At 36.5% G+C, this 25441-nt stretch overlaps 1 protein-coding gene across 1 annotated transcript in view; it reads right to left on the bottom strand.

Annotated features, from left to right (window-relative positions):
* Nucleotides 1-18494, bottom strand: part of LOC121295240 (glutamate receptor 2-like) — a 53820-nt gene extending 35326 nt beyond the window's left edge. The window contains 4 exon segments of the mRNA XM_041219681.1: nucleotides 5985-6224; nucleotides 17352-17430; nucleotides 17432-17496; nucleotides 18078-18494. Coding sequence (XP_041075615.1) covers nucleotides 5985-6224; nucleotides 17352-17430; nucleotides 17432-17496; nucleotides 18078-18177 — 484 coding nt within the window. The 5' untranslated portion in view covers nucleotides 18178-18494.
* Nucleotides 18495-25441: the final 6947 nt, after the last annotated feature.

Raw genomic sequence — 25441 nt, 5'->3', positions numbered from 1 at the left:
AGATGAACCCATGACCACAGAAAGATCAGCCAGGGGTTTTCTGCCTCATTGTATAGGTTTACAAGTAGTCCACCTTTAACCAGGGCTCGAACTGAAGTGGAACGGAAGAGAACGGCTTTCACCTTGTTAACATTTTTTTTTTCAATCCCTTTGTTACATGCAGTCATCAAATTGTATGAGGATGAGAACAACATTTTATTTGTCACGATATATTAAAATTTGCCCCCTTCTTAGGCTGAAATACTTAACCAATTGGTTTAGCACAGTCAAATTTATTTTTTTCATCAAATTAACAGCAATATAAATGGATCCTGTATTTGCCTGTCTGTGCTCTTGTATGATGCAATTCCAATGTGTCTGTACTCATTTAGCAGACAAACTTGAGAGGTGTTAAAATAACAGTAAAGATAATCTCGCTGTACTTATGTCGCTGAACTTCAGCAAGACTTAACAAAATGTCATATCGGAAGAGAAACATGAATACGAGGAATACAGACTGTAAAGACCTTAGGAGTTTTTTTTTTTTTTTACTGTGAAAAAAAATAATCCAAAAGGAGTATTAATGGAAGCTATAATAGGCACCTGACTGAAAAATTCAGGTAAGAAAATCAATCTGTGATTCGTAGTTGTAAACACAAATAATAATATAATAACAATGCACCTAATCTTTTTTGGAGATTAGCACCTGAAAATGATCTATTACATTAAACATGTTAATACCACTTGCCTTTAATATACAACTAGATACCGTAGCTAGCAATAATAATATTCCTTTGCCAAGTTATTGTCTTTTTTGTTTAACGTGACTTAAAATTAGTGATTTTGTGAGTCTGATATGTTTTTGAAGAAATTACATTTATGCAGTGTTTTTCAAAGAGAACAGAACACAGAACTGACCCAAAATACATATACGTGTGTGTGTATGTGTGAGCTGCAGGGTTTCCATGATATAATGTGACAGAGACAAGTTGTGGTTCAAAGCAGTCACAAACCACTGCATTTATTATTTTTGTAAACTTTTAGCGAACAATGGCTCTCATTCCTCTCCTCTCACTCTTAGTCTAAAAGAGAGGAACAGGACCTGTTGGCGGGAGAGTTGAGGAACAGGAACAGGTTCTGTTCCTCTCTTTGGCGGGATAGACTGTCAACTCCATATATATATATATATAGTAGTGCTGGGGCAGCTGATTTCCAACACAGTGTGGGAATGGGCCTGATTATAGACTGAGGAAGGGGATGGGAGTACTCTGTAAATAATGTGTGTGTAAACTGTATTATTCTTGTACAGTCTAAAAGAGAGGAACAGAACCTGTTGGCGGGAGAGTTGAGAGACTATCCCGCCAACAGGTCCTGTTCCTGTTCCTCAACTCTCCCGCCAACAGGTCCTGTTCCTCTCTTTTAGACTAAGAGTGAGAGGAGAGGAATGAGAGCCAAATTAACATGTATTTATACTAAAGTAATACAAAGATGACTACTATATATATACTTGGTGGAAGTGAGTCTGTTGGTATAGGGCTCTACCAACTTTGCACACCTCGATTTTTGACAATATTTGACCATTGTTCTTTAAAAAACTGTTCAAGCTCTGTCAAGTTCCTTGGGGAGCGTTGATGGACAGCAGTCTTCAAGTCATGCCACAAATTTTCGATTGGATTTAAGTCGGGGCTCTGACTGGGCCACTCAACAACATTTAATTTTTGTTCCTTAGCCACTCCAGTGTAGCTTTGGCTGTGTGCTTTGGGTCATTGTCATGCTGAAAGGTGAACTTCCGTCCCAGTTTCAGCTTTCTTACAGAGGGCAGCAAATTTTCCTCAAGGACTGCTCTGTACTTTGCTCCAATCATTTTCTCTTCTATCCTGACAAGTGCCTCAGTTGCTATTGACGAGTAACATCCCCATAACATAATACTGCCACACCATGCTTCACAGTAGAGATAGTGTTCTTTGGGTGATGCGCTGTGTTGGGTTTGTGCCAAGCATAACGCTTTGCACTCAGGCAAAAAAGTTCAATTTTAGTTTTGTTAGACCACAAAACTTTTTGTCACATGGCTACAGAATCTCCTGAGTGTTTTTTGGCATACTTCAAACAGGATTCAGATGGGCTTTCTTGAGTAATGGCTTCCTTCTTGCCACCCTACCATACAGGCCAGATTTGTGGAGTGCTTGGGATATTGTTGTCACATGCACACTCTGACCAGTATTGGCCATAAAACCTGTAGCTCTTGCAAAGTTCCCATAGGCCTTTTGATAGCCTTTCTGATCAATCTCCTTCTTGCTCAGTCATCCAGTTTGGACGGACGGTCTGATCTAAGCAGGGTCTTAGTGGTGCCATACACCTTTCACTTCTTAATAAAACTATGTAACACAATTTTTGTTCCTGGGTAGTAAGTGTTATTTCCTAATTGCTTATGCCTCAAAAGTATAGAAAATGGCTATTATTCCCCACAAACTTTGCTTTTGTGACCAGGACAGTGATATTTCAAAATATCACTATTTTCAGTGGGAAAATGGGCAAATGTGTGTCTTTTCGTTCATATAAAGTCAGAAAAAAAAAACATATGAATCCAAATTAACATGTATTTATACTAAAGTAATACAAAGATGACTACAGAAGATTTAGAAGTGAGTAGTTTTTCGAGATTTACAATTATACTGTATTTCAGTTTTTATTTTTAATTAATTTTCTACTAATTCCTAAATTATTTTTTTTCACTTGGAAGTTGTGGGGCAGAATGTGTAGATAAAAAAAAAAAAACTATTTTAATGCATTTTAATTCCAGGCATAAGACAACAAAAGGTGAAAAATTTGAACAACAAAATATGAAAAACTTTCTATAGGCAGTGGCAGTGTGTGTGTGTGTGTGTGTGTGTGTGTGTGTGTGTGTGTATATATATATATATATATATATATATATATATATATATATATATATATAGTGAGCAGGGAGAGGGTTAAATTTCTCCTTGCAAACATGTGCGTACGCATGTTTGGTTTAATTGTTTAATTTAATTTATTGTTTAATTATCACCTGCACCTGGGAATTATTGTAAATTAGTGCCAGGTGCGGTATTTAAAAAGGGTGCAGCCAATCTGCTTGAGACTGCTGTGGAGAAAGAAGCAGGAAATTGTGTGCCATTTTTCTGAGCAGTCATTGTGAGTATTGTGTGATAACTGTGTGTTTGTGTACCAGTAAACAGCTTAGCTGTCCGGTGTGTTAGTTAGGGTTCTTGACTGTTTAGTTAGTGCTCCGAGGGAGCTAGGTGTTTATTTTCCTTCATTTGATTTTTGTTTATTTTGATTTATTAAAAAGTGTGTGTAAGCGCTAAAAGTGCAACTCTTGTGTCTGGGTCTACGTTTTTAAAGGGGCAAACGAACCTGAGTCATTTACATTTGGTGGTAGTCGTGGGATTGTGTGAACAGGGAGGAATCTCCCTACAATATATATATAATATATATATATATATATATATATATATATATATATATATATACACACACACACTAATTATTATAAACTACTCTTTAACATGGTACACAGTCATTTTATATATTTTACTTTACAGATGCAAAAAGCTGATCCTCCAAAATGTTTTCATCACACTCATGATGAGCACAAATGATAGAAACCAAACTGGTCAGAAAATGAAAGCAAAGCAAAACTTTAGTTACTGGTTTGCAGTGTTCATAAGTCACTCGTCATGAATGAGTACAACCAATGTATAACTGATTTTGACAATGAACTAACTGATGTCAAACTATCATTATCAGCATAAAGGCCTATCCACCATCTTTATAACAGGAGCAGCTATAAAAAGGTGAAAACTGTCGCCATATATTTTCATAGATTGTCATAGTGTTTTCTGGTGGGAATATATCTGAAGATTACCATAACTTAATAGACAGACATTTCCCTGAACAAAAAAAGTGTGTGCTGAAGGTTTCAGTTTTTCAAAAAATGGCACACCATGAAATATTACAGTAGAGCATAGTAGTAATAAAATAACTTTCCTTAAGGCTATAAAACAAAAAATCAGTAAATCCATACCTGCAATACCTTTGAGCATATGAACATTGTAATAGGTAGTTGTATGATGATCTGTATAATATGCCAACCTTTTATAAGTCTATATGAAAAATGCTATGTTATGTCACTACATCATTGTCTATTATTTACTTTCTCTTAGATAGCAGTGACACAGCTACAGATCCCTCTTGTGACTCAGTGCTGGTTCTTAGTGCTGTTTGTAAACACGTATTTCATGAAAAAAAATTTTTTTGATCAATGGGCTAATTTTCCACCTGATTCATAAACTTCCAGGTGATTTAGCACCCCATTTTACTCTTGCTTAAATTAGGTACTATATGTCAACCCACTTAAGTCATAACAAATAAACAACAGATACAAGTACAGTATACATAGTGTTCCGCGTTTCCGGTTTATTCCAAATTTTACTGAAAAATTACTGGATTTTTTTTTTAACTGGACGTCGGTTTTTACCGATTTATACAAAATTTTTGTCTATTATTCAATATTATCATGGTACTGTTTTCTAGGAAATACACAATATTTTTATTAAAAGGCTGTTTTATTTTGACTGTGACTTTGTAATAAGCAGCCCTACACTGTATCCTAGGATACAGCAGATGTTTCAACCTCAGAGGATTAAATAAGGTTCAACTGTGGTTCTTTGTCATTTCAAAAACACACTATCACCTGATTATGTTGGCCAATCAAAGTCTGATTATTGTGGCATTTGCTGGGCGTAGTAACTACTAGCCTGATCAAAAACTAAATTGAAATACTAACACGAAAATATAAGTTTTTAGTGGATGAGGAATGGGGAGAAAACATAAATCAGTTGATGAATATTCAAAAGAAAACTAATGTTTCGAAGTATACAAAAAGCAAAAATAGCAGAAGTGGGTCAGAAGAATGAGGATGCATAGCGCTGCAAATACTGTTGCATTGAGGTACATGTTCACACTGACAATAAAAAAACATACTGAAAAATAAGCAACACATTCAACAAAAACAAGAACGTGAACTGAGAGACAAGCAATCCATTAATGGACAGCAAGTTTATTGCAGAGATTTGTACCACTGAATTTGAACGACAGTACTGTCTGTCCTTCGCCGACAATCTTAATCGTAAATATTTGACAAAAAATGGTGATGCTTTAGTTGGTGAACTTACATAGAACGCATTCATGAAAGTGTCCAGTGTGATTTTTGACGTGTCTTCCGATGGCTTGCACCGCCCAGTTCTGTCAATTTTCTTTTATTTTTATGACTTTAAGGCGAATAAACCTTTTTTATTATTATTTTGTGCTGATGTCATGTTCATACCTTCTACAAATACTGTTTCCGTCAGCACAGCGATTGCCCAAACGTTCACAAAGTACAATCTAACTTGGGAAAAGTGGCTTTGACTTGCACAGATTGTGCTTTATCAGACATGCCAGGGACATTAAGCCTAATCAGAAACCAGAACTGCTATACATCATACTCCACATGTTTCAATTAAAAATATTTTTTACCAATTTTATCCCTATTTTAATATATGGATTTTCGGAGTAAAATAAACTCTGAAAAATTCCCGGATTTTTTTAAAGATAAAAACCGAAAACACGGAACACTAAGTATACACTACAACCAATCAAAACCCAAATAGAAGCGATCAGCAGCTGACCACACAGAACACAAGAAGACCTCACAACTGTTATGGAAGAAAAACTATAAATAGAAATTGTCAATATAATAAAAAATACAAAATCAATAGGACACCCTCAAGAATAGTGACAGTCCATTATCACTAATTTATGGTGATTCAAAGACAAACAGTCCAAAAGTTTGAAAGCATTAACTGTATATTTAACAGGGTGGAGGCGGGGCGTTTACATGGCAGCATGTCCAACTTCCAAAGTGATGCAACATACACCCAAATATAATTAATGGAAATTCAAAACATTGCATAGCCACTCACCTCTATCACTGTCATACAGATATGCAAATTTGTCCCACTGATAGTACTCAATCAAACTAAGAAGAGCACCCTTGACATCTGGTCGCATCTGTAAAACAAACTGATGTAATCCATCTGCAGGAAAGCTTGGTGTTATAAAAGAGACGTGTAGAGTTCCACAAAATGATGTTATAGTATTTACAGACTTCTTATCATAGAATCCAAAAATAGCATAGACTCCTCTTGAAAACTGGGAACAGACTGCAAAGAGAAAAAGAAAACAAATGAATTATCCGACTTTCAAAAGATTTTCTGTATTTCAGATTATGACTTTCAAGAAAATGTTTTTGGTTTTTTTTTTTAAGAATATTGCATTACAGTACTACTGTTAAACAGTTAACATATTTGTATTCATTTTTAAAACAAGTCTAAAGTTGCAACTGATATAGAGTGCTCTCCAAAATTCAGTTTGTTGATATGTTGTAAGGTATTTGTATACCTACTGGTTACTAACCAGAAACATGATTAAGAGATTGTTTCTACACATGATGGCAGCATTGATAGGTAAAAGGAAAATGGCAGCCATATTCAGTGATATCAAAATAACACAAAATAGTCTGCTGGTTATATCAAAAACGTAGCCATTAGTGTCTGCAGATATTCAGGTTGTATGTACTTTAAGAATTAGATTTTTTGCAGGTATTAAATTAAACCAAGCAAGACAATTAATTAAAGTCTCGATTTCACAAGAAATGCTGCCCTTCCCTCACCTTTACAACTGAGTACTAACGAATGACACTTAAGTTCTGCACTGAATGGTTTTAAAACCGCTTGGAAGCAAACTTTCCTATCACATTGGTTGCTGGACTGCTGGACTTAAAATATGTTGAGAAACTAGCAAATGACAACTGATTTGTAACATATACGTGACCTTTTTTAAGACCTAAAAGGGTTCTCCCCAGGCCTTTTCAGCCTGTCACCACCCAGCTGAAAATCCCAGAGCCACCCGTTTTGCAGATGGTACTGTACCTTTAACGATAAGGATTGGTTGCTCTGCTAGCAGACTAGATTACTTGACACTACCTTTAACCAGTCACAGAGTTGAAGGAGTGGGTTTTCCGTTTTAAGCACTTTGAGTGGCTGAAATGTTACAATGTGGAAATTATCAAACCGAAATGTTTGATGAAAAAGAAAATGTAGAAAATGGAAAAGAGCAACCCAATAAGTCAATGAAGAGCAAGAACCGCAAAAATTGGAAGAACCACGAGAGGACAGTAAAAAAAGAAAAAAAAAACTAGTAGTAATAGTGGGCATGATTTACAGCAAGGAATTGGGTGGCATGATGTGCAAACTAAGACAGCAAAGGATCAGGGTGTAAATGGAGCAGTGTAGCCTGTGTACAAATTAAGGTGGATTATTATTAATAATTAAAGTTCTCATTATTATTCAAATACTTTGTCTTATATATTTAAGGCAAGTCAATTTTATTTTATCTTTAAAAGTGCTCCTGGTGTAGGGGAAATTTGTAGTTATAAATTGCATGTACTTGGTAAAATGACATTTCAATTCTTAATCCTGAAGACTTGAGATGCTGTGATGCTAGTTTTGTCTTCCCTCAACTTTCCTCGCCGCTACATCTTGCAACATTAAAGCTGATGCAGCATTAAGCTACTTTGTGGCTTGAAACTTGGTTTCAGGAGACTAGGTTTCAGGCCACTGCATGGCACACCAGGGGAGACTTGAGGAGACTAGTGGTGCCAAATCAGGCAATCAAAAGCCCACTTTTAAAAGAGAGACAATAATTTTGATTATTTAATTAACAGACTAGAACTGTCATCTGTCAAGGTGGATCCTGAAACAGCAATAGTGATTTCTCCCATTGCTTTTATGGCTGGTGCACTGCTCCAAGTAAAATATAAACAGAAAAAATGGGCAAGAGGGTGGCTGCCACAGAACAGACTTTTTTCTTTATTATTACATTAGGAACATAAATTTAAAAGTTCATGTTTCGAGGAGTAAATATATTTTTTTAGCTTCTGTTTATCTTTCCTCTAATTAGTTTGTTCATGTTTATATGAGCTTGTACTGAAACTGTTTAATTTGTTTTTTGAATATAATATAATTTTTAAATATGATTACTGTAGATTGTAATTTTGGAAATGGATAAGGAATAGTAGCTTTTACATTGACAGATCCTAAGGTTTTATGGGATGATTTGGAGAGCCTGAAAATGGGAGCTTATGCCATGCCAGTCCACTTAAAGACATTGACTGCTTTGTGCCTTAATGCATTAATGTATTGGGTGACTGATGAATGGTTTGGACTGAGTCAGTCAACCATCTCCAGGGCTGTCCATCAAGTCAAAGCTGCATTAGTTGAGCTTTAAACATTATTTTGTTCTTCTACAGCAATAAAATATAGAACTTATACTCCTCTTACATATGCAATTACATAGATTTTATTCTGGAAACATAACAAAACAACTTACCCCAGTAAATCTCATAAACCTTAATAAGACAGATTATGTTCCTAAAAGGTTTTGATAATTGCTCTTTTTAAATCATCTTCTGTTGCACATAAAATACAGTTTGAAAACATGACACGGTTTTCTGAGCATACTTTGTAGTTCTAATATAACATCATGGCAAAAGTCAACCTACTTCAGACAGCACATGCCAGAGAATAATCAAGATCAGGATGATAAATGTTGATCTTGCTGTCTCTGTATATGTGTGTGTGTGTGTGTGTGTATATGCAACCATAAAGAATTGCGAAGATATCAGAACAATTGACAACAAACCAAGAACTGCCAGAGCTAACAGAACTGACAAATATTTTAAAATGAGCGTATTCAAGAAAAAATGTCAATAAACAACCATCCCACAGGAAATTTAAATTGAAGTGTACCAGTCTCTGCTTGTTAAATTAAGTACAGTACAAATTCACAATGCTGGAGATGGATCGGCCACACCCTCCGAAAGCCTGCATCCAGCACCACAAGGCAAGCCCTCACCCAAAGAATACATGGTGCCGTGACCTGGAGGCAGACATGAAGAGGACAGGCCACACCTGGGGACAGCTGGAGCGACTGGCTCAGGACCGGGATGGCTGGAGAGCGTTTGTTGGTGGCCTATGTCCCAGGCAGGGCAACAGGCGTAAGTAAGCAAGTATACCTTCACAAGAACCCATTCCAATGCGAATTAACCCTATCAGAGCAATCACTTTAACAGTGTTGACCCGGATACAACAATCTCAGTGTTGACTGATACTGAACTTTCTCCAGTGTAAATGTGTTATTGTCTCAGTGAAAACAAAGACCATGGTTGGCTAATTCAAAGACCCTGATATAACAAACATTTCTTCAGGTCTCATGGCGGTTTCTTATAGTGATGCTGGACTGTATATTAAATGTTGTACATGTATCTAGTAAGCTCGGAAAAATGACTGTGTCTGAAGAGGATCACAACAAATGCAATTGTTGCATTAAAATCTTACCACACAGATCTGTATCTCATTTTCCTTTATATATCAACAATTAACTTTATACAGATTCTTAGCAACAATTAATACATGTTTTTATATTTTTGTTCTATTTTACAACAGTGTGCCTTTGAGTGTGTCATTGACACGAGGACAGAGTCATTTTTGTGATTTTCTTAATCATCAGACTGAACACAAAAAGCTGTACAGTATAGAATATCATCAATCTGTGCATTGATTATAAGTCACATATGAGAAACTAACAATCACTGTTAACAATATTTCTGCACTCCAGTATATCTTATCCTATGTACTGATGTCACAGCGTGGACAGAACATGCCACACAGCAACACTTTTTTTTTTTTTTTTAAATACAATAAGAGACACACAAAACACAATATATTAATATACTGTATATAAACCAGGGGTGCACATTTGCCGGTACAGCGCTAAATTCTAGCGCCAAGGTACCTTATATATCACCAGCAACATTAAAGTCTAGTGCCAGTAGACATGTTTAATTTTGTTATTTATTTTTATTTGCATTCCTTAGCAACCATAGATGACGATAGTTTCTCATTGGGCCCGGCCTACTCACATGATCCACCCACACTCATCTACATACACAAGTTCGTGTTCTGTGGGAAGCTATGACGGGGGCTTGATTAGCACCAGCAAGCTCTCTGGTGCTACACTTTCAAAACAGTTCAGCACCAATCTTCTAAATGATTTGCACACCTTGATCTGAAGCAAACTACAAATGCAATATTTGTTGTGGAACAAAGATTTAACAAATAGTATTACCCTAAAATATTTTAAAGAAAATAGCAATGGCAAGCAATATATTGAAACTAAATGAAAACCCAATTGGTTTAGTTAAGTGATGTAGTACATAGTCACTTCACCACATCCAGAATCCTTACCTTATTTTAAATAACAATTTTATCTCAAACCTTTAACTTATTCATAACATTAGTCAGTAATGAGATTGAACAATAGCAATTAACTCTCACAGAGAGACAATTAAAATAAATTGTCTATACAACAGTGCATTTCAAAATGTGGATGCTCACAGAATGTTCATGATAGAACACATCACTATATTTGGGACCCTTATCTGTTAACTATACAGCAGCAGAAAAGTTTGCCTATTACTGCTAAAAGCATTCTACCTTCTAAGAGATTATACAATCCTCAAGGAGAAAACAATGTAAATATACGTATAGAATGTAAATACAGCCCTAACAGTCTTAAGCATTCTTTAAATCTTTAAAATGTGTTTCCCAATATCTGGTAAGCAACTATCAAACATCTTGGATATCATCGACTCTATTATCAGGGCCATCAGTCAACTGTCCTTTTTTGAAAACTCGGCAACTAAACATCTTTAGCAGGAGATCAGGGTCATCCATGACTTAGCATAATATCACAGCCAATGAGCTACAGTAGAACAGTGGGAGTCATCTTGAAGATCAATCCAATTACCCAGGTGACAGATTTAAATCTACTGGATTGGAATGGTATGGGTGTATGGCATGCATGATTAATATTGCTTTCTGTGTTTTTCCACCCTTACACAAGTTTACCATGACATTCTGGCCATGTATTAACCACAATTTACCATAATTTACCATGTTTATTAATATGCTTTATAGCAGGGGTCTCCAATCCTGGTCCTGGAGAGCTATTGTGGCTGCTGGTTTTCATTTCAACCAATCTCTCAGTTACTTAATTGAACCAATTATTGGCTTAATTAGTCAAGTATAACAGGTGTTCCAGATCTTTAGCCACTGACAATGTAAAGACACCTATAAAACCTACTGGACAGGGGCTCTCCAGGAACAGGGCTGGAGACCCCTGCTTTATAGTGTAGTCTGGCTACGATTGCTACTGTGCACAACAATATTGCTGCGGGTCACCTGACAACTAGCCTCTGTCCAGGCTAACAAAGTGGTCTCTTGCAGGTCTTCACACTTTACACTTATGTGCAAAGCTATTTGTAGTTGATAGAAGCAGGTTTTCATGAGTGTAGTTTTGTTCTAACGAATATTAGGTTTCAGGCAATTTGTTCAGCACTCGAAACCCAATCATTTTAAATTCTGAGTTGTTCTAATTCCTGTGTAGGATTGACAAGATAAGATGCATTTTCTATATCAGGAAACTAGTTTGTACATTTTAATTGGATAAGTTGATATACGTAAAGCAGAGAGTTGACATACGCTGAAAGATGTCAAAGTGAAAACAATCAAATAGCAAATATCTTTTAAGCAGGCATGGTATGGACAGACCCCTAACTGCTAACTGTGCTGCACATCTTGTCTCATTAATAAAATATGAATTCTTAAAAATTTAAATAATCTGGCAATAATCTCTTTATGATTTTAATGCTTCAAAGTAAATCACATGCCCAGGAGATATATATTTCATAGAGTAATTCTACTCAGCACTCTATAGTGCTAATGATGCACTTTCATGGTAACATGGTTGTCAGCGTGATTAGAAATTGAATTGTGATGTTTGCTAAAACATAATATGGGTAGAGAAGGTCTAGGTATTCATCACTGAAAATCATAGAATGGGTAAGTGTTTAAAATGATCAGAAGTCTTGCATCCATCCATAACGCATTATAATCAGTAGTTTTATGTTTACTGGGCAATATTACCAGTAATTATTAAAGATATTAATTTTGTGTTATTTCATTTTATTGCCTAAAACAAACTGTAATCCTAATCCCAACCCAATGCATACCAGTAGCTACTGTACTATTTGGAAATGTAAAAACAAAAATATAGCAATTCCTTGTAATTAAATAATTAAAAAAACAAAACAAAACAAAACACATACATTTTAATTGGCATTATTTAGATGTTTACACAGTATTGTAATGCCCCTTTTACACTGGCACACTCGAGCCAGCCTGGTACGTCTTGGGTACCTTGAGTTGCTTTTACACTGTAGAGCCAAGCCGACCGAATGCCGAGTCAGGCGTAATGAACATGCTGAGTCGCAGAGAGTAGAGAGGAGGTGTATGGCAAAAAAGGTAATGTGTATGAAAATGCAGTATGAACTTTATAGCCTAAAATTAGAAATAATGAGAATAAAAAATAACCATAAAATCATGCCTGAACATGTTAATTACTACAGTTCTATACAAAGATGGTCTTTAGTTTTCGGTCTTCATTTATTTACAATTAACTTATTTATAAAGTGACATTAAAGCCATATATCTTATCTAATGTAAGTTAAAGGACTTTCATAATTTCTGTTTAATACTTAACAGAAGGGCCCAAGTTAAATCAAAACATTGACTCACTCATCAAATAATTTAGTGAAATCGAAAAAAATACAGTACAAATCCATAATACTTTAGTTTTACCGTTGTTAATCTGTGAAAAGACAACTTCAAAGACAATATACACTGAAAAAATAAATTTAAACATATAAATCAAAAGCAAAAGCAAAAAGGTTACAGATGCAACAGTCAAGATGCACCAACATCATGCTGAAAGTCAATAACCCTGCCCACAGCCTGCTTCAGATATGTTATCAGGCCGGAGTTTCATGGTACGGGTTGGTGCGGGTCAGGTATATGGCCAGTGTAAAAGCACATGACCCATGAGGATCCCAGGCCCTGTTGTGCTGCTGTGTATGTTTTTCTTGTCAGCTCACATGTGGGAGAACATGCAGCCAATCTGACTGTTATCAGCCCACAAAATGGAACATTATCAATGATTATCATCCCAGTTGTATCAGCCAGTAGGTACTGTATCTTCTAGCAGTATGTTATTATCAATAACAGTTTGTGAGCATTGATTTAAACGGGTGATTAAGTACTTTTAGTAATTTATAATCAAACTGTAATACGCATCCATCCGTCATAATGTACCTACCTCTATGTTTTAATATGGCTGGGATGAAAATATAGTATATAGCCCATTTAAACACAATACCCTGCCAGCAGGTTCAACTGCAAATCCAAATGTTATGCAATAGAGTTGGAATTAAACAATCATATTGTCAGCAGCCTGGGATGTTTCCATCTGATGGTGGTCATGTGGATTGCAGCTTAGAAAATGTAATGAAAACATCCATACATAATGGTAACGGCAGCATTTAAATACTGTACTAGGAATAACAGCATGTGAATGCCTGAGGCACATGTTAGAAAAAGTCATTAGAATTATTATATAACCTTAATTTAAGGTCTTTACAAATAGATCTTATATCTATCTGAGGCATTGTACAATCAATGCTTTAAAACAATGTGCAGAAATCTATTTAGAATATAATCTTGAAGTAAAATAGAGATTACTTGATTTTGTATGGTAGGAAAGGTATTTTATTAGTATCATATGCAGTTAGCCATTGATTGAAGTTTTAGTTAACTGTTAATGCAAACAGTCAATAGATATACAGTAGGGAAATGTAAGCATATGAAAAGTATAAGATATCAGTATCATTGCAAAAACATGTAGTACATACTGGTGTCTTTTTTCCTCTTAAAAATGTGTTGGAACAGGAATATAAGTTAACAAACATGGCATGGGCTTGTGTATTAACATGTTTATATAAATTCAATAGGTACTAGCACTCCAACGTCTTTTATGCAACAAAAAAAAAAAAGTGTTACTGTAACAAAATTGTTTGTACCACCATCATTTTTATAGCTAGAAACAGGCAAGATATCTAAAAATGGCAAGTCTAGCTTATGACCAAAAATAACATTTGCATATAATACATATACTCAGTTTTCTAAACGTGGGTGTACTGCTCACGTCACACAAACACATGCTTGTAAAATCTTATAAGTGCAGGGTACCTGACTACCATCTAGTGATTTAATAATAATAATAATAATAATAATAATAATAATAATAATAATAATAATAATAATAATAATAATAATAGCTTTTAGAATATATTCTTTCTTCCTTGGGGCATTTAATAAGTGTCAGTTTATTAGCAAATACACCACTATTACGCCTGTAGTCAATAGCTATCACTCTTTCTGTAACCATGTGTTCTAAGCACCCTTATACCAGTGGCAGCTCCACATGTTTTACAGGCACCAGGAACACATGTTTTTTAAAGCAGAACTAGCCCATATTCAACCTGAGAACCAGCCCTTACTTCAAATTATTGGGAAATTATATCACTTCATCTCAAGGGTATATCCTGGGTAAATAATGTTTAAAAAAAAGATACTGAATTAACATTACTTTTTAAGTAAGTAAATAAGGATTGAAATTATTTTCATTTCTGTTTTAAGGTCTCTTTTGCACTGTCAATACAAACTCATCCAATAGTCCTGTAGAAAAAAATTTAGAACATAAAAATGTATGTAGCGAAATACATGTGTGGCTTAATTTGAGTTTTTTTTTTTTTTTTTAATGGAATTTTGTATACATTATAACTTTAAACATACAATGGAAGCAAGATCTATGTCTTAATTGATTTGAAAAATATTTAGGTCCATTGCTAAACAGAATCTTCCTGTTCAATATATACATTATCATCTTTTTTAAAACAATTTTTCTTACCTGAGTCATGATTAAAAAAAAAAAATGGTGCATTTTTAAATAAATTGAATTGATATACATTTATTTGAATAGAAAAATAGATCCCTTTGTAAGGCTATGAATTGAGTGCTATTCAAAAAACATGGTTTTACAGGACATTGACTGGTTATATATATATATATATAATATAGATATATATATATATATAGATATATATATATATATATATATAATATATATATAATCATTTTAATTGATAGTTTTGATAAATGATGGTGAAATGAAAAGACCAGATAATCTACTCATGAAACTACACACGTCTATATTCTCTTCATTCCTGAATACAACCTGGTATATTTGTGTACTGACAGAAGCAGTGGGACATATAAACCTTTGTTGCCTAGCAATTGCCCAAAGACTCACAATAAACTGGAATAAAAATAAATATGGGGGTGACCACACAATACTATTAACTGATTCTATCAACAACTATTAATGGGCTTTATTATGCAAGCTAAATTCCCCCTTATTCATATTTTTGTTGTAGTTGCTAAAGCTATTGGGAAGCTAATCGACCTGCCTATATAAGCTTGCAAAAAAAAAAAAGAGAACAGGTGCAAAGGCAGTGCATGGCTCATTTAAGCTAATGAGTGACAATCATTATCCGTGACTGGGATGACTGGAAATATTAAAATAGGTCAAACAGTTCACAACCATTCTACACTGCAGCCATCTTAATTATAGAGTGGATATACAGTAGCTATACCAACAATACAACTGCATTTCAGATCAAATACAACAGCTCCTGATATAAACAACTGCAAAGCCTAATTCTAATAAAAATGACTCACATCTAGACAAAAGTTTAGAATACCAATGCATTCATGGCCATATCAGGATAAAACTGCCCCAAGCTCATGTGCAAATAAATAACAGGTCAGTTTAAAATTAACATGATTTGGCTGCAGGTACCAAAACGCAGCTGTTCAGTAATACTGTACAACGACAGGATCTGAGAGCTGTTTGCATGAATCAGAATCACCCTGTCACAATGGCGTGGCGCAGTGAAGCCTGCAGAGCTGCAATACTTGGTTAAAAATGGAAATGGCCTACCACTGGGGAAGATAAAAGCACAGACGAGAGAAATCACGTTACTTTGATGGAATATCTGTGGACCTCTGTGGTTCGCTGTTTGCTGTGGCTAGCATCGCTTTTAATTAACTGCACTTGCGAGAAGAAATGTCATTTTTTACAATTTTTTTCAACAAAAGATAGCAAAGCAACACAATTATTACTGTTCTTAACATACTGAGTACGATAACCCACCACGAAGCGTGGAGTAATAAATTACAATACCGAGGCTAATATGGATCATCACATTTAATAATTCCCAAAGTGTGTAAAAATATGTGAAAGAAAAAAAGAAAAGAAAGTCTTCTTTCACCTTACTTTAATAATGCATATGGCAGTTTCAGTAAGTCATATTTGTGCAGATAAATATTGTAGACCCCCAAGACCATTACATTATTAAATTAATAGGCACGATTTTGATTTTGAGGTAACAAATTGTGCATGCTCTCAACCTGAGTCATTCGATGTTATTTACATTTCCCAAATAGACATATGTACAGGCTTTGACATAATCGTTGAGAATATCACTTTATTTGAGAAATCACAAATGCTAATTTAAAGCACAGTACATACATCACCATGGTAATCTTTAAATTGGAACAGTTGTTCATGTCACCGTTTAATTCCAGGGACAGCGTGTATTTAATAAATAATCTACTGATATCACATCAGTCTGCATGGTGGATTTTCATAACAAAACTACCGACTACGGCAGTATTTTTTTTTTTTTTTTTTTTTTTTTTTTAATGTATAAAATACAATCGTTTATTTAGGAAACGTTGGTCCTTTTACCCTATTAGGAGGCTGCTGCTGTAAAACTACATATTCAACATAACCTGACAATCTTGAAAAATCTGACTTAAAATAACATAATTAAAAAAAGGTTGCATGATATACAATGTTGGATGATTAGTCTAAAATCCAATTTTGCTAGCCTCACATTAAGCGTGTATAATTGTTGTATATTAAAATTCCGGGGCTGACATTGAGCTGCCATGTACTGAATTAAGTCACACCTGTCATATACCTTAATTCGTTTGATTTCCAAACCACATGGATAAGGTTTACTGGTCATTATTTAAACAGTAGCCTAATGAAAAAGGTGGAACACTGAGCCTTGTGACTCCGGGTATATATATATATATATATATATAAGATATATATATATATATATATATATATATATATATATATATATATAGATAATTATTAGCTAATCTAACACATAGTCTTAGGTAAAATAACTATTTACTTACAACAATTGGTGACAGCAAAAACTGTTTGCACTTCCAGATTGTCAATATGGGGCGTCAGTCTAAACTCAGGAGTGGCGAAACTGAACCATTCCTATTCGAAATGCATCTGTATTCCTGATCGTGCACCCCTTGGAAATAAAACCCCCTGTTGTAAAAAATAAAGAAATGTTACATATGAACTGTGGGATTAAAGCATTATTAATATTATTTGATTATTATATTATTATTATTATTATTATTATTATTATTATTATTATTATTTTATTATATTATTCTATATAATAGTAAGATCGTATCACGATATATTCCTATATATATAATATATATATCTATATATATTATCTATTATATATAATATATAATAACTATCTTATATATATTAGTATATATAATCTATATATAGTAAAATATCGTTTAGTAATGTGATAAATAATATACAAACACTACATGTCATCATTTGTAAATTAACCATCACACGAAAAATACATGTTTTGCCAATATCTACAAGCACCTCTAGATTTAACGAGGCATAATTAAAGACTTGGTATGTCCTAAAGCTACATGCTCTGAAAGTTAATTTAACTCGGTTTATGAGCTGAAGAGGGTTCTATCTATCTATCTATCTATCTATCTATCTATCTATCTATCTATCTATCTATCTATCTATCTATCTATCTGTATATCTATCTGTCTGTCTATCTGTCTGTCTATCTATCTGTTACCTACCAATTTGTACACTGGAAGAGCCACCAAACGCCAGTCCCAAAAAAACAGGAACAAGGAAGACAGATAAATGCATAATCTTTTGCATTTCCAAAGAAAACATAACCACATCCAACGGACAATAATCCTTCTTTTTTTTCGGCAAAGCTGTAGGTATTAGATCCTATTCATGTTGGAGACGTAATTTATAAGGAAATCACCGATATTTTTTTTTTCGCTGATGATAGCTTTCAGAGGTCCTAGTTCCAGTTCCAAAAGTGAAGAAAAATTATTTTATGCAGAATTCTTTTTTTTTTTTTCTTTCTTGCTGCTGCTGCCCCACTGTATCTCAGTACCTTCACTCGCACAAGAGCACTGCACTCCCTCTCACCGTTCACTGGAGCTCTCCTTTCAGCAACACAGACAAGGGAGGAATGTTAATGAGGACGTAACAACACGAACATAGCCGAGTAAAAAAAATGTTTATTTGAGTTACCTTTGTGTGGCTTTTACAGTTTGTACATTTCATGACTTCATCTGGCTACTGTTCCTATCTGTATTGCTTACAATTGATTATCCCAACGCTCAAATAGCACAGTAATATATATATATATATATATATATATATATATATATATATATATATATATATATATATATATATATATATATATATATAATATATATATTATTTTATAGCAGATAGCAGGCAAGCAATCAAAAAATGGTATCTAATTAATCTAAGTTTTAATAGAAGTCTGTCAAAATATGAAAGAAACATGGTACCTGTGTACAGTATATTGTGCATATAATTACAGTGTTATTATAAAAGTGTTTAAGTATACATGTACCTTAGGCTTAGTGTGTAGACAAGATAACTCAGATATGTGTGTCCTTATAACTTTTTTCCTCTCTTTTACATGCCTTATTTGAAACCTGTGCATAGTTTCTGCTTTCTAGCTTAATGTTTCTGATTGTTTTTCTATGATTTCTGCCACAAGATATCACTGAGAGAGTATAGTCCATACCATTACCACAGCGAGGGAAGGGAAGAGTTATGTCTTATTCTCATATATTGCTGTAAATTGTTCACAGCCTGAATAATGTGAAGTGAACAGCAGTGGTAGTGGTGTCAGATACATCGATACATCAAACAAGATTGTTTGATGTATCTGACACCACTACCAGTACCAACGTGAGTTTGCCATAACATATTGGCATTTTTAGGAATTATCATTCCAGATCGGGGACTAAAACTGAATAACGACACTTGGAGAATGCTTGTTTAGCTTCATGGTTCCAACTCTTTGGAACTCTCTCCCAGCTTTGGTGCGTGATGCTCCCACCATCGCTCGCTTTACATCAGCTCTCAAGACCCACCTGTTCTCTCTTGCTTTCCATGCTCTTTAAGCCTGATATCTGCTATTAGCTGCTGTGTTGCTGCTATTATTTCATGTATTATGCATTTTTCGCTGTATTTAATGCATTATGCTTTTTTTTTTTTTTTTTTTTTACTATATGTCATATATCATGCGTGTGTGTGTGTGTGTGTGTGTAGATATATATATATATATATATATATATTATTGTGTGTGTGTGTGTGTGTGTGTGTGTGTGTGTGTGTGTGTGTGAAAGTTGTATTTAATTTAATTATTGGTGTTCTGAATATGGAAAGAAATTTTTATATTTAAATTAAACTAAAACCTACATGTCTCTTGACTCATTCTGTTAGCCTTCACTAGTGTTCAGTTTCATGTAGCTGTTCCTTTTGATTGAGCATTTTGAAGTTATGGATGCTTTAGTTTTATTATTTTTACTGAGTAATTTATTTTAAATGAATATCTTTAACAAAAGGTGACACATTCAATAGGATTTGCTTGTGTGTTTATCAGGCAAATCAGGCATTTTTGGCAGTGACACGATAAAATAAAAAAATAAAAAATACCAATAGTTCTGATTGGTTTATATTTGGGGAAATCCCCAATACAGTCCACATATGGATAGTATTCATCACATCATTTGAATTAACATATAATATGATTCAAGATTACCTAAAATAGTCATGGAACAAATTAATTTGTCGTAGAAAACAAATTCTTAAATTCAAAAGTACAGTTTAATAACATAATACACATTCAGTTTTACCGAGCTTAAAAGTTGGATGGAAAAAGCCTACAGTATATTGAACTATTCCAGCTTTCCTGGTTTTGTTGAGGCCAAATAAGGTCATTAATATAAGTCCTTAGGTTAACTGCAACCACTCGTATCATATCATAGGACGTGCATCATGTATACACAAGACGATGGACACAAAGATTGTGTTTACTGCCCTCTTAGTACAGTAGTTGTCCCAGGGTTACCCTGATCACCATCAGCTTCAGAAATCTTATGTGAAGGAACAAGTCACTGGCTGACCATGATACCTAAGAACATCCAGATCATAATGCATCTCCTGGTAATCAATAGAGTAGATTAGATACAGAAAAAAAAAAAAAAAATCTATGTATTGATTGATTGTGCAGATCTACCAAGAGATGGCACTGAAGACCAGGAAGCTCTTCATGTGCTTCGGCTCAGTGAATATTTTGCGAAATCAAATGATTCAGAGGGTTCAATGGTTTAGGAGGCTTCACTTTTCCCATCACTAATGACAGATTCAACAGAGTTAAATCAACCAAGTTTTATTCATCCAACACATGCTGCAGCGCATAACAACAGGCCAGGGCATTTCACACAGTCAGAAGAGACAGGGGATCACACCAAATGACTCGTACACACTAAATGGTAACACATCACACTTACCCCAGACAGGACAGGACGGTGGTACACACAAAGAGAAACAATAACACAAGGGTTAATGTTCGAAAAGGGGAACAGAACAGTCCACTTGTCCTTCGTAGCTGATAGAAACGCCAATCAGTCTGTCCTAGCATCCCCTGTTGTGGCCATATGCTTATTAAGTCCCTGATTCCTTGTACTGTGAGGTAATGTCATTTATAAAGTTGTTTTGTGACAAGACAGTAACAACTTGTGTGTGATAACATAAAGTGTTAAACTTCAGGAAAGGATAAATAAAAAAGAATAATAAATCAAAACTGCAATATACAAGTGTTCCCTTGCTTTCCTATATTAGTAAAAGGCTGGTAAAGAATTACATTTAGACCTGAGATAACATTTTAAGAATTGTTAAAATACACTAAGGTAAACATGTATGTTACAGAAACAGTGCGGGCACATCACTGTGTGCAAAAGAGCCTTTTTTTAAGAATGTATTGTAATATATACCGAGCATCAAAATAAACTTATCACTATTATAACACTGATGGACATTGACAAGTCCAAGAGAGCACCGTCCTGTGTTTTTACTGTGATATGCTTAAATAAGGGTGAAATGGCTTAAACTCGTCATCTAAACCGGAGACTAGTGGCTATTGTAGTTACCGTATTGCCGCTTACTTTATTTCCTATAATAAATTTAAATAGATAGATTGAACGGCTAGGAAAGTGAGGAAACAGACTTAGTGCACATTGACAGACAACATTCAGGAAAGAAAATTTAAATATAAGAATATTGTATTTACGTATTTTCTGGTGGATTGGTTTGGAACAGTGATTACATTATGTAACACAATTTTTGTTCCTGGGTAGTAAGTGTTATTTCCTAATTGCTTATGCCTCAAATGTGACACACATTTGCCCATTTTCCCATTGGAAATAGTGATATTTGGAAATATCACTGTCCTGGTCACAAAAGCAAAGTTTGTGGAGAATAATAGCCATTTTCTATACTTTTGAGGCATAAGCAATTAGGAAATAACACTTACTACCCAGGAACAAAAAAAAAAAATATTTTTTTGTTACACAGTGTTATGCATCGTTTAAAAGATAACGATAGGTTACGGATGTAAGTAGTCACTCCGCGGAGACCACGTTCTCTTTTGCAGCGACCTCGCAAGATTTGTTGGTCTTCTTCTCTTTCAATTCGAAGATGACTAACAACAATACTTTAAGGAAAGTATATCAAAGCCGTCGCAAGGGAGCGTGAGCCGACAGCAGATGAGGGACGTCTCGCTATCACTAAACTAATTTCTGTGGTGTGAGCATGCAACCTTAAGGACCCTTGTCCCAAATGTGCATATATACACTCTGCACTAACAGAGCCTGTAGCTCACTAACCCACTTAGTGGAGGTGATGGCTAACAAAAAGGCTCCATAGAGCGACATTTAAACTCTATGGAATGTATAGGCTCAACCAAGGCCTTAGTGAGAGCCTCCATTACCATGTCCAGACTCAACTCAGGGAGGATAGTCTTTTCTAGGAGGATGTAGCCACCGAGCTCCCTTTAGAAAATTGGTCCCCAGAATATGAGTGCCTGGGGAAATTGAGTCAGTGGGGACATGGCAAACAGGTAGGTACACTTTCAGTGTAGCGGGGGACCTGCCCTCCTCTAACAGATCTTGCAGAAACTGTAGGATATGTTGCTATAGGGCAATAAATGGGGTCGACCTCTGGTCAAACACCAATTTTGAAAATATCTCCACTTATAGGCACACAGTGGCCTCATGGAGGATGGAGTATTCTGCAGTGTACTGTCTACTGCGTCTAAGAGCCCTAAGGCAGACAGAAGGTCCCTTTCAGAGCCCACTCCCATACGTGGAGTCTGGATAGTTCTGGGTGACAGAGATTGCTTCTTGTCTGACTGAGGAGATTCATATGCAGCGGGATCTGTCAGGGTTGGCCTTGCAGTAACTGGCAAAGGTTCACAAACCAAATTCTCCTGGGCCATCTGGGGGACACCAGAAGAACTTCTCTCCGAACTTTGTCTAGGAAAGCTGGGAGCAATGGTATCGGCAGGCATGCGTATAAAAGTGTTCTGGGACACTCGTGCACTAGGGCACTGGAGTGACTGGAGGATGTGGCGTTGAGGTGTTTCAGGTCTAGGATGGGGCGAAGGACCCCACCCTTTTTTGGCTCCAGAAAATACCTTGAGCAAAACCCCTCTTGTTGAAAGGTACGTTCTACATGACTGATGGCTTGTTTTCGAAGTAGTGTTTCTACTTATTATTGTTATTTTTGTGTTTGTGACATGTTTTGTTCATTATTTTATTTTGCTCTGTGAGCAGTGTTTTCTGTTTAAACCTTTTATTTTTTGGATTATTTAAATAAACGGCGCAAAGTGTCTTTTGTAACTGCAGTTATTTTGTTTTGTTCCTGCTTCTGGCCTGACGTCACCACACACATCCACCCTGTCACACGTTGTGTCTTCGTGGGATCAACCACAGCCTCCAACTCAGGCCAGGAAGGATCCTGCAAATTTTTGTCTTTTAGTTTTCTTTTTTGTTTTTACCTGTTGAGTGAGGAAAAGAAAATGGGAAAGAAGCAGTGGCAGAAGCAGCAGCAATGAGGATCTGGTCGCAAACCCCATCTGATCTCTGGCAAGGTGGACGTCTGCATGACCTGCTTGACGGGGGAGGAGTGGTGCTTTAAAGTTGGCGAAGTCGGGCACATGTTGCCCGACTACTACCACCCCCCACCTCAGGAACATGAGGTGGAACCAGAGCCACAGCCACAAGAGGAGGTTAGCTGGGAAGCCCTCCTCCACAGCATGGGTGTGCAATATTGTTGCTGCATCTGTGGAGATGGGGGCATTTCCCAGTCAACTGCCCCCTCCCACCAGAGGAATGCCTGCTGTGCCCACCCCAATGCAGCCAGAAGGAGAGGAGCCCCTGCCGCCTTTGCTGCTGGAAGGGGAGGAGCCCCTGCCGCCTTTGCCGCTGGAAGGGGAGGAGCCCCTGCTGCCTTCGCCAGGAGCAGAGCAGCAGGAGCTGTCTCTGTCTCCACCACCGACAGAGGGAGAGAAGCACGAGCTGCCTCTCCCTTCATCACTGGAGGGACCATGACAGGATGCTGGCAGTCCTCAGCAGTCTCTGCATAGGTTGCTGAGGGGAGTACGGTTGAAAACTATCAGGCTGTAGCGGCTGCAGAGAGGACTAACCCCAGCACCTCCGCTAATCCTGGCTCCCCTCCTGCAGTAGCCTCCTGAGGAACCACTGCCACCGTCACCCAAGGATGCCTGCCTTGCACCGCTCAGGGATGCCATGCCCGTTCAGCTCAGGGATGCCACGCCTGCTCAGCTCAGGGATGCCATGTCTGGATCGCCTTGGGTTGCCTGTGTCTCCTTTTTATCCCCTAGGGTTGCTGAAGGACCCGCTTTGCCAGGGTTTGCTGAGGACTCTGCTTCTCCTCGGGTCGCTGAGGGCTCTGCTTTACCCTGGGTCGCTGAAGGTTCTCCTTCGCCTCGGATCACTGCCAGCTGCTTCGCCTGGGGTCGTGCCGGCTCTGCTTCGCCTGGGGTCGTCTGAGGTTATAAAATACTGTGGCTGGAGCCCCATAGAGGGGAGCTGCCAGCCACAAAGGGGGGGGGGGGGGGGGGCGTCAGGAGACCAGCTCCCCCAGCCACAGAAGTACAGAAGTACTGTGGCCAAAGCACTGCAAAGGGGGGCTGCTGGCCATGAATAGGGGGAGGTCAGGAGACCAGTTCCTCCTACAGCAGTTTCGCTGCCAGGAATAGTGGTTGGGGCCATGGAAGAGGGAGATGCCAGCTACAAAGCAACAAAGAAGGGGGGAAGGTGAGGAGACCACCTCCACCACAGCCCTGACTACCACCCCTGTGCCACAGCCCGGCGCCTGGGGGTTGGATCCCTTGGCCTGGGGCTCCCAGACACTCCATGTCTGGACCTTTGGTCGCTGGGCCTGACTCCCAGGTCGCGGCACCACCAGGCTCAGGAGATCACCTAGTCTCCTGCTCTGCTCCCCCTGATAGCCCAGCATCTTTTGCAACTGCAGTTACTTTGTTTGTTTTGTTCCTGCTTTTGGCCTGACGTCACCACACACGTCTATCCTGTCACAGGCACATTCTTGAAAAAAGTCACTTATTACTCGTTATTCATTTCTTCAGAAAAAAAAAATACTTATTACTCAATAAAAATGTATCGTGTTCTATTACTTGTTATGTGTCTTTCTCTTGTCTTGTCCTGCAGAAAAGTTGTGACTATTGTTTACTTTTTAACCATATGTTCAATTCATTTATTAACTAATGTCAAACAGGTTTTTAAAATGTTTACAATATAAATACATTAAATTTTTGCATATAAACATTATGTATTGTATATTTCCTCACCTTCTATAACTTTGCAGTATGAAGAGAAACAAACGTTAGAATACAACAAAACCATGAATAGCAAATCAACAATAACAAAACAAAAAAAGGTCATCATGTTAATTGTTGCCATGGGTTTGAAGTTCTACTAATAGCAGTGCAAACGGGCATATGAATTAAACACGAACGAAACACAATATAAAAATTTAAATAATAAAAAAAAAAAAA

The sequence above is a fragment of the Polyodon spathula genome, chromosome 2 (assembly GCF_017654505.1).
Source record: "Polyodon spathula isolate WHYD16114869_AA chromosome 2, ASM1765450v1, whole genome shotgun sequence".
NCBI classification, from domain to species: domain Eukaryota; kingdom Metazoa; phylum Chordata; class Actinopteri; order Acipenseriformes; family Polyodontidae; genus Polyodon; species Polyodon spathula.
Note: the sequence above shows the minus strand (reverse complement) of the source record. Positions and strands in the feature narration are given on the sequence as shown.